The sequence below is a fragment of the Salvelinus alpinus genome, chromosome 30 (genome assembly GCF_045679555.1).
Source record: "Salvelinus alpinus chromosome 30, SLU_Salpinus.1, whole genome shotgun sequence".
Classification (NCBI taxonomy): Eukaryota; Metazoa; Chordata; class Actinopteri; order Salmoniformes; family Salmonidae; genus Salvelinus; species Salvelinus alpinus.
In genome coordinates, this window is record NC_092115.1 from 17,149,164 (window position 1) to 17,159,517 (window position 10,354).

A 10,354-nucleotide genomic window follows, 5' to 3' on the forward strand; every position below is an offset into this window, starting at 1 on the left:
TATTAGGGCCACAGAGGGGAAAAAAACACAAGTCATAATATTGTAACCAGTTGTTTTAAAGGAGGACAGTTGTTAAAATGACAGATGTGGGGCATTTTGTGAAATTGTACTTCAGTATGGTTTCATAAACAAAGACATGCTGATGTGCCAGAATATTAAGTATCACATTGTCATAAGTATCAAAACTGTAAAAACAATATGTAGCTTTTCTGCAGAAAGAACCAGCCTCATAAATTTATGACTTTATCCTTTTTCTTCAGTGTGGCCCTAGTACTCTGTCATATAAACAAATACACATTCCATATGAATATAAAAACACAATGTGTAACATTATGTTCCTTTATTGAATAAGGACAAAACAAAGCAGGTAAACCATCAGCTCCTTTCGAAACTGAAGTCAGTGACTCTACAAGATGGAAAGCACAGAATCCAAGCATATTATACAAAATGATACATACACATTCAAAGGTCTGTATATAACACACCCTGCATGTCTGCACACTAAAATAAATGCAGGACAAATCCATACACATCAACTGAACAGACAAATGAATGGATGCAGTAGCCTCCCTGCAGCCTTGTATTACACACAGTATACCGCACAATCATAAGAGGCCAAATTCGTCAAAAAACGAACCCAAAAAAACCCAAATTCCTCTGCCACCGCAGGACATATTTAACCAAAATTGAAAGCACACATACTAACTAAAATAATTCAACACATATTGGTCCCTCAGCAGCCGACCACTGTCGTCATCAGGGAAGATTGCCGGATTGTCCCAGTCTATGGCTGGTGGCACTCTGGGGGCCCTCTCCTTCCTCAGGCAGGCCACATTGTGGAGGACAGCACAAGCCACAGTAATATCACATGCCCTAACAGGGCTGACCCTTAATTTGTGAAGGCAGTGAAAGCGTGCCTTCAGGAGGCCAAAGGTCATTTCAACTCTGGCCCTGGTCCTGGCATGGGCATGGTTGTAGGCCTGCTGTGCTTCCTGGGGGTCTGTGAAAGGTGTCAGGAGAAAAGGCTGGCAGCCATACCCCCTGTCTCCCAGCAACACACCAGAGAATTCACCTGTCAACACAAAATCTCATCATTACTACCTCATAAACACAGTGATATTCTTGACACAGCCATGATGGTTATAAATAGGGGTTGTGTGGCTTACCTTGTGATAGGCACTGATAGATTTCAGAGGCCCGAAAGATTCTGGAGTCATGGACTGAGCCAGGCCATTTTGCCACAACATTGCTGATCACACAGTCAGCATTGCAGACCATCTGAAATCATAAGATGAGGAATATTACACCAATCAATGCACATCACTGGCAATGCAGAGTGTTCGTCAATGGACAATATCAAAAAGTTATGTTCACCTGAACATTAATGCTGTGAAAGGATTTCCTATTCACAAAATCGGCCTCATGGGCACCTGAGGGGGCTTTTAGTCCACTGCACCAATGACATTGGGGAAACCTGTCACACAAAGTAATGAGTATCCTACTATGTGTTAACAGTTGTCCTGTAATTTGTAGATCCTCTTACCTGCAATCCTATAGAACTCCTCTTTGATGTCACAGAGTCTTCTGTGGCCAGGGAAGGAGATGAAGACATCTGCTAATGCTTTGATAGCCAGACACACACTCCTTATTGTGCGGCAAATTGTGGCCTTGTTCAGCTGTTCTGCATCCCCCACTGAGTACAGGAAGGCTCCACTAGCAAAAAAGCGCAAGGCCACACAAACCATTTGCTCCACACAGTGCGGTGCTTAATCCTGGGACCCAGTAGTCTGCATAGATACCTGATGCCATCTGCAGAAAACCTGTATCTTTCATATAGATGGTCATCAGGGAAGGCCAGTGGGTCCAACCGGTCCCTGAAGACCCTTTCTCGCCTGAAGGCTCTCCTCAGCACAAGTGCTTCTTCATCCACCACATCTCGCACGAATGGGCATGCCATTGTCAGAGCAGAAAGGAACACACAATTTTGGGCCTTCATATAGGCTAGTGGCCACACCTGGTGCTGGGGGGGTGGGCAAAAGAGGGCGATGCCTTATAACGATGACTTGGTTGTACTGATTGCTGGGAAAATAAAAAAAAACTTAGAAAGATGCCACCGTCCTGTGTGCTCACAATAAGAGCTCATATGTCATGGCTCACTTGACTTTACGAGAATATACCTAATTTTTATTTTGAGCTGTGTCATCTTCTTGGAGCTGGGGGAGGAAAGAAAAATAATGATTAATACATTTGTGTTACAGTTAGCATACAGTGTACATTGAAGGCATATCTCACCTCCCTCTCAAGTTTTTTTATTTCAAGGTCCAGTTTCCTAATTGTCCTCTTTTTTATTTCGGACTCCAGTGCAAGATTTTCCATCTTTTTCTTCTTGTACTGAATGTCTATGTCTGCCAGTTCTATTTGGCGCCGGAGGTGGTTGCCATACAACTTTCTGATAGCTTGTGAGCTCTGTGAACACAATACAATTAGCGCAGCTGGAATTTGGCAGGATGTGGTGTCCTTTTATTAATACGCACTATGTTGCCAGGCTGGTTTTCCCACTGTATAGCATCTGGGTCCTGTAAAAGAAATTAGATTTTTTGATTTTGATGAGGACTCCTCACCATTGTAGAGTAAATAGTACTTTCACAGTCTTAACATGATACCTCATGCCTTCTGGAATCCAGAGAGATGGTCTCCTCCTCATCATCGTCTCCATCATGTGCTGTTGCTGCTGCACTGGGGCCTTCACCCTATCACATTTAATCGGATTCATATTGAAGCTAGTAGACAAGACATGCCAGGCCTACAGTATGCCTTTGATGGAGTACTCACTGGATCAGCATCGTCTGGTGCTTGTGCTGGTGGCTCTAACAGGAACACAGTGCTGCCAGACACTGCAAGGCAATAGGTAAACCAAAGTCAGACAGTCCAAATTGATTCAATATGAATGTGGTTGTATCCCATGTAGAGATGGAAGGACATACCTTGAATGAAGCGGGTGGCATCTTGGGAGGAACCTATGCTCGTCTCTTTCCCCCCAGGGATCCCCTCTAAGACGGGCCTGCCTTTATTTAGCTCCAAGGCCATGTCCTCTGCTGGGGTAAGGTCAGCCTTTGGTGACCCACCACCCGTGCCTTGTCTGTGGGTATTCTTTTTCACTGCTAAAACAGTACAGACAATGTGTGAGCAGGCACCTTCTGGGTACAATATATGCTTGTGCTTTGTTAAATATTAGTCAGGGACCATACCATTCTGCAGAATGTTCTTGTATTTGATTTTGACCTGCTGCCATGTCCGTTTTGGCCCGTTCATGTTTAATCTACACACACACACACACACACATTTAATGGAGTCACACTGCAAAAAATTACTTGGTATTTTTGTCTTGTTTTCAGTAAAAATATCAAAACATTTATCATAGCTTTATACAGTGTGATGGAGTTACTTTACACAATTTCACTCATATCTGCAGTGCATTTCAATTAAAAATTTAACCGTTTCATAATTACAGTACAACTGCATTTTTGGAGATGTGAATTAAATATTTGAATTGTAATTGTGATGTTTCAGCGGAGCGGTGAGTGTGTAATTGTGCACTACTTACGCATTCAGGCGGTCTGCAATACTTAGCCACGCTTTATCACTGTGGCGGTGTTGCCTTTCTTCTTCATTATATCTTTTACCTCCTCGTATGCCTCCATGAGGATTTGTGCTTCCGACGGGGAAAAGTACGCGGCTCTAGTTGCCATGGTAAATCAGTTAATCTGTGATCTGTGGCGGGGTCTATTTGAGTGAGCCGTGAGCGCGCACCTATCCAGGATTGGTTTCACCTGGCTTAATGAATCCGTGTCTGCTCATCCTGGCTTGGTCTTTGTGCAACCAATTAAGCCTGGACGCACATGTTTTGGCTTCATTGAGCTCAGCTGAGTCATTTATCCCGGATGTCTTAATTCTACTTTTGTGCAACAGGCCCCTGGACCCGAACTTACATACAACGTGAAGAACGCATGAACCAGGAAACAGACTACATAAAACGAACAAAAACCGGAACAGTCCCGTGTGGCGTAACATACAGACACTGACACAGGAGACAATCACCCACAAACAAACAGTGAGAACAACCTACCTTAATATGACTCTCAATCAGAGGAAACGTCAAACACCTGCCTCTAATTGAGAGCCATACCAGGCAACCCAAAACCAACATAGAAACAGAAAACATAGACTGCCCACCCAAAACTCACGCCCTGACCATCAAACACATACAAAACAACAGAAAACAGGTCAGGAACGTGACAACTGCTTTGCTTTATCTTGGCCAGGTCGCAATTGTAAATGAGAACTTGTTCTCAACTTGCCTACCTGGTTAAATAAAGGTGAAAAAAAATATATATATATGTTATTTTCTTTAAAGCTACTGGCTTGTCTGACAGCCCTGGCTGTAATGTACCAGCGATGCACCCTCCGCTCAAGCCATACTGACTTTTCCAAACTGCATCAACTCCATTCGTTTTTCATATTTAATTTGTTGTTCATTGATGAATTATGTATTTTGTTAACGAGGACCACAATGGAAATACTTTTCCAAACTTGTGTTATCCTCTGATTTGTAAATGCATTGTATCCATGTGTGTGGTTGTATTGTACATATCATATAATCTCTCTTTTCTCATTCAATGAACGTTTCCTTTCCTCATTTGTAATTCCTGGAGTCACAAGTTATCAAAAGGTCTAATGTTATTAGGATAGTACTGTGTCATACCGTATGATATTTCTGTATTAAGTGTGTGACCTTTGATGATTGTTTACATAAGCTTACTTGTGTAAGGAATCTACAGCTCTTCTGGGTGGCACACCTGTGTTTTTCTTACAGGAGACCTGTGGCCTATGTAAATGGTTTGTGAAGTATTCTTATGGCATCTACGTAGTGCTTTCCCAGGGTCTGGATGCAAACAGGTCAGCTGCCTTATATGGCAGTGGAAGGAAGTAGAGGGAGGTGCTTACACTAGTTATTAGGTAGTGGCACAGAAAGCAGTTAGGCAATGACACAAAAACATCAACAGCGGTGGTCTGTCTTGACATGCTGTAAATAGGAAAGACAGCTGTGATCTGTGTTTACTTCGTGTACAAATCACAGCTGTGTTTGAAATAAGTAGAGAAAGGGAGAGAGAGAGAATGGTAGAGAGAGCGAGCGAGAGATGGGACAAACACCAAATTGAGACTGCATGCAGAATTCTGCTAAAATATCCTCTGTGTACAATGTAAAACACCAAATAATGCAGGCAGAGCAGAATTAGGCCAATACCTGCTAATTATCAAAATCCAGAAAAGAGACGTTAAATTCTACAACCACCTAAAAGGAAGCAATTCCCAAACCTTCCATAACAAAGCCATCACCTACAGAGAGATTAACCTGGAGAAGAGTCCCCTAAGCAAGCTGGTCCTGGGGCTCTGTTTACAAACACAAACAGACCCAACAGATCCCCAGGACAGCAACACAATTAGACCCAACCAAATCATGACAAAACAAAAAGATAATTACTTGACACATTGGAAAGAATTAACAAAAAACAGAACTGGAATGCTATTTGGCACTAAACCGAGAGTACACAGTGGCAGAATACCTGACCACCGTGACTGACCCAAACCTAAGGAAAGTTTTGACTATGTACAGACTTAGTGGGCATAGCCTTGCTATTGAGAAAGGCCACCGTAGGCAGACCTGGCTCTCAAGAGAAGACAGGCTATGTGCACACTGCCAACAAAATGAGGTGGAATCTGAGCTGCACTTCCTAACCTCCTGCCAAATGTATGACCATAGAGACACATATTTCCCTCAGATTACACAGATCCACAAAGAATTTGAAAACAAACCCAATTTTGATAAACTCCCATATCTACTGGGTGAAATACCACAATGTGTCATCACAGCAGCAAGATTTATGAGTGAGAGATATAGGTAGAAAGAAAGATTCCTACTGAGATAAGTGACTCTGCTTTGCTGCCCTATCAGCAGATCATCAGCAGTTCATAGTACAATGAGTGTGTGTGTGTGCCCAGGTCTGAAAGTCCCAAGACAGCATGAAACCATCGCTAGTGTCAGAATGATCAATATTCACACAACTATTCATGTTCGGCAGCAGTATTGGGTTTGGTTTGAATTGATGCCAAATAGATATTTTTATTTCAATTCATTTCTGGGCCTGAGGATTACATCTCGTCTTAGTCATGATGTAATCCTCATCGATTCGACGACCATATAAACGTGCATCCCTTTCACTAGGATAGAGCTGTGTGAGTCACAGAAAATGTGAGGGCAAAAGTATAAACCAACAGAAAAATGTATGACCATATTAGAGACACATATTTCCCTCAGATTACACAGATGCACAAAGAATTCAAAAACAAACCCAATTTTGATAAACTCCCATATCTACTGGGTGAAATACCAGTGTGTCATCACAGCAGCAAGATTTATGACCTGTTGCTACAAGAAAAGTACAACCAGTGAAGAACAAACACCATTGTAAATACAACCCATATTTATGTTTATTTATTTTCCCTTTTGTACTTTAACTATTTGCACATATGACATTTGAAATGTTTTATTATTTTGGAACTTTGTGAGTGTAATGTTTACTGTTATTTTTATTGTTTATTTCACTTTTGTTTATTATCTACTTCACTTGCTTTGGCAATGTTAACATATGTTTCCCTTGCCAATAAAGCCCTTAAATGTAATTGAATTGACAGAAAGAGAGAGGGTGAGAGATATGGGTAGAAAGAAAGATTCCCACTGAGATATGTGACTCTGCCTTGCTGCCCTATCAGCAGATCAGCAGCAGTTCATACAATGTGTGCAGGATTTCAATGACAGCACGGGTGGCACCTATACTTCAGACAGTAGACACCTGTATGGAGTAGGTGACAGGATGGGGACATGATGGTGACAGTTTAAGGTAACCAGGCTACTCTGGTCAGAACAAAACATCAACAAAGAGATACGTTAAGGTTGTGAATGTGAGGTTACAGTGTGTATCCTGAAAATCACTCATCATCCAGGAAGTGACAGAATAAAACATGTGTTACTGTATGACATCAGTGTATCAGAAACATGTATACTTTCAAGACAATCTGGTGTCCTCGTTCAGGTAGACTAAAACTGACCCTGACACACAATTCGTTCAGACAGAATAGAGACAGAGAAAAGTATGATAAGAACTGGTTGGTATCATCAAAGGCGGAACAATCAGGTTTTTTTTTAAAATATTGACCACAAGACAACTGGATTCTCTGAGTGTGTGACGCTGATAAGTTTGTGATGCGGGTATAAACAATGGATGAAAGGGACAAAGATACGCAACAAGATGAAAACAGTATACATTTAGTCTCTTCCGCTTTACATCTAATCGATGCCACTCCTTTCAGGAAGTGCAAAGGACAGAGTGACAACCTAAAACAAATACTCAGTTACTGTAATGTAAGCAACATGACATTGAGGGTTGTTATAAGGACAATGAGCTCTTTATTATATATAAGTAGGGATTGACAATAAGGGTTTCCTTATTGCCTGGGGAAAGTGAACTAGCAGTTGCACATGTTGAGCATGCTCTGAGGTTGCTCCATTGAGCCACATATTTTTTAAACAACCAAACTGCAAATAATTCCAGTAGCCTGAACAGATCTTTCTGGTTCCTCCCTTTTGTTTAAGTGAAAGACAAACAATTTATGGTATTTATGGCAGTCAGGCAAGTTGAGCCGGCTCTGAGATTTTTTTTTACTGATAACAACCGAAATAAAGAATTCCAGTACTGATCTTTCTGATTCCTCCTCTATGTGTAGGTGAAATGCAGGCCATATATGGCACTTCTGAATGTAAAAAGCTAATTACAATGTTTGGGCAAGTGATCATAATCTTTGGGTAACCAAAAAAATTATCCTGACTTGCCCAATGGTCAAACGCCTTTCAGACTTTAATGTCAATCCCTTAGAAAATCAGAACGTGTTCCCACTAAAATAATATGATGAAGAAGTACAGTGGTAAGAAAAAGTATGTGAACCCTTTGGAATTACCTGGACTTCTGCATAAATTCGTCATAGATGAAGATCAGATCAAATTTTAAGTCACAATAGACACACACACAGTCTGCTTAAACTAACACAAACAATTATACGTTTTCATGTCTTTATTGAACACACCGTGTAAACATTCACAGTGCAGAGTGGAAAAAGTATGTGAACCCTTGTTTTTAATAACTGGTTGACCATCTTTTGGCAGCAATAACCTCAACCAAACGTTTCCTGTAGTTGCGGATCAGACCTGCATAACGGTCAGGAGGAATTTTGGACCATTCCACTTCACAAAACTGTTACAGTTCAGCAATATTCTTGGGATGTCTGGTGTGAACCGCTCTCTTGAGGTCATGCCACAGCATCTCAATCGGGTTGAGGTCAGGACTCTGACTGTGCCACTCCAGAAGGCGTATTTTCTTCTGTTGAAGCCATTCTGTTGTTAATTTACTTCTGTGTTTTGGGTCGCTGTCCTGTTGCATCACCCAACTTCTGTTGAGCTTCAATTGGCGGACAGATAGCCTTATATTCTTCTGCAAAATGTATTGATAAACTTGGGAATTCATTTTTCCGTCAATGATAGCAAGCTGTCCAGGCCCTGAGGCAGCAAAGAAGCTCCAAACCATGATGCTCCCTCCACCATATTTTACAGTTGGGATGAGGTTTTGATGTTGGTGTGCTGTGCCTTTTTTCCTCCACACATAGTGTTGTGTGTTCCTTCCAAACAACTCAACTTTAATTTCATCTGTCCACAGAATATTTTGCCAGTAGCGCTGTGGAACATCCAGGTGCTCTTTTGCAAACTTCAGATGTGCAGCAATGTTTTCTTTGGACAGCAGTGGCTTCTTCCGTGGTGTCCTCCCATGAACATCATTCTTGTTTAGTGTTTTAGGTATCGTAGACTTGTCAACAGAGATGTTAGCATGTTCCAGATATTTCTGTAAGTCTTTAGCTGACACTCTAGGATTCTTCTTAACCTCATTGTGCATTCTGCGCTGTGCTCTTGCAGTCATCTTTGCAGGACGGCCACTCCTAGTGAGTAGCAACAGTGCTGAACTTTCTCCATTTATAGACAATTTGTTTTTCCGTGGACTGGTGAACATCAAGACTTTTAGAGATACTTTGTAACCCTTTCCAGCTTCATGCAAGTCAACAATTCTTAATCTTGGGTCTTCTGAGATCTCTTTTGTTCGAGGCATGGTTCACATCAGGCAATGCTTCTTGTGAATAGCAAACAAAAAATGTATGAATGTTTTTTATAGGGCAGGGCAGCTCTAACCAACATCTCCAATCTGGTCTCAATGATTGTACTCCAGGTTACCTGACTCCAATTAGATTTTGGAGAAGTCATTGGCCTAGGGGATCACATACTTTTTTCAACCTACACTGTGAATGTTTAAATGATGTATTCAAAATAGACAAGAAAAATACAATAACGTGTGTGATATTAGTTTAAGCAGACTATGTTTGTCTGTTGTGACTTAGATGAAGATCAGAACAAATTGTATGACCAATTTATGCAGAAATCCAGACAATTCCAAAAGGTTCACATACTTTTTCTTTCCACTGTAATTTACTAATTTAACATCGAATTGTAATATAAAACATTATATAAACAGTTGTGCTTGGCTTCCAATGAGAATGATTGTAACTTTCCACCCGCCTCTATCCACATCTGTTTCAGATATTATAACAGCAGCTTTCCGGAAAGCAATCATCCTGTATGAAAAACATCTGTCAATCTGCCATGCATATACAGAAGTATGCCCTGGTCTGAAAGTCCCAAGACAGCATGAAACCATCGCTAGTGTCAGAATGATCAATATTCACACAGCTATTCATGTTTGGTAGCAGTATTGGGTTTGGTTTAAATTGATGCCAAATATATATTTTTATTTCAATTCATTTCTGGGCCTGAGGATTACGTCTCGTCTTAGTCATGATGTAATCCTCATCGCTTTGACAACCATATACACGTACATCCCTTTCACTAGGATAGAGCTGTGTGAGTCACAGAAAATGTGAGGGCAAAAGTTTAAACCAACAGAATCACAAATATTGTAAATATGACTGTGTGGGAATTAGGGAATCCCTGTTATGAATCATGCTGTCTAGGAAGGAAATTCAGTCTGAATTCAGATTTGTTAAATTCATCATAGAACAGTCTATGCTATTTGTTTTGCCCTGCAATGTATGCGTGATAATGTGATTTCAAGAATTATTGGAAAATCTTTTTCAGAGGCCTACAGACTGAATATATAATTATTCTATTCTAATAAAGAAT

General features: G+C 40.9%; 1 protein-coding gene across 2 annotated transcripts; it reads right to left on the bottom strand.

The window, feature by feature from the left end:
• Window positions 1–304: 304 nt before the first annotated feature.
• On the bottom strand, window positions 305–9,773 carry LOC139560586 (uncharacterized). Of its 2 annotated transcripts, XM_071377490.1 has the most exons (10): window positions 3,249–9,771; window positions 2,985–3,161; window positions 2,833–2,894; window positions 2,664–2,750; window positions 2,535–2,576; window positions 2,293–2,466; window positions 2,178–2,213; window positions 1,544–2,079; window positions 1,167–1,278; window positions 305–1,072 (listed from the first exon to the last, which is right to left on the bottom strand). In XM_071377490.1, exons 1-7 carry the CDS (start codon window positions 3,310–3,312, stop codon window positions 2,178–2,180), a joined length of 642 nt encoding a protein of 213 aa, XP_071233591.1. In that variant the 5' UTR covers window positions 3,313–9,771; the 3' UTR covers window positions 305–1,072; window positions 1,167–1,278; window positions 1,544–2,079. The 2 variants fall into 2 exon arrangements, with proteins under 2 accessions (XP_071233591.1, XP_071233590.1); XM_071377489.1 differs by having other exon boundaries at window positions 2,178–2,466; window positions 3,249–9,773.
• Between the last annotated feature and the right edge of the window lie 581 nt (window positions 9,774–10,354).

Excerpts from the sequence above, each read along its gene's own strand:
- LOC139560586 (XM_071377489.1), bottom strand. The coding sequence starts at position 3,312 with ATGAACGGGCCAAAACGGACATGGCAGCAGGTCAAAATCAAATACAAG. Across the intron at positions 2,895-2,984 it reads TGCCACCCGCTTCATTCAAG|TGTCTGGCAGCACTGTGTTC; the intron begins GTATGTCCTTCC and ends ATTGCCTTGCAG. Across the intron at positions 2,751-2,832 it reads CACCAGACGATGCTGATCCA|GGTGAAGGCCCCAGTGCAGC; the intron begins GTGAGTACTCCA and ends TAAATGTGATAG.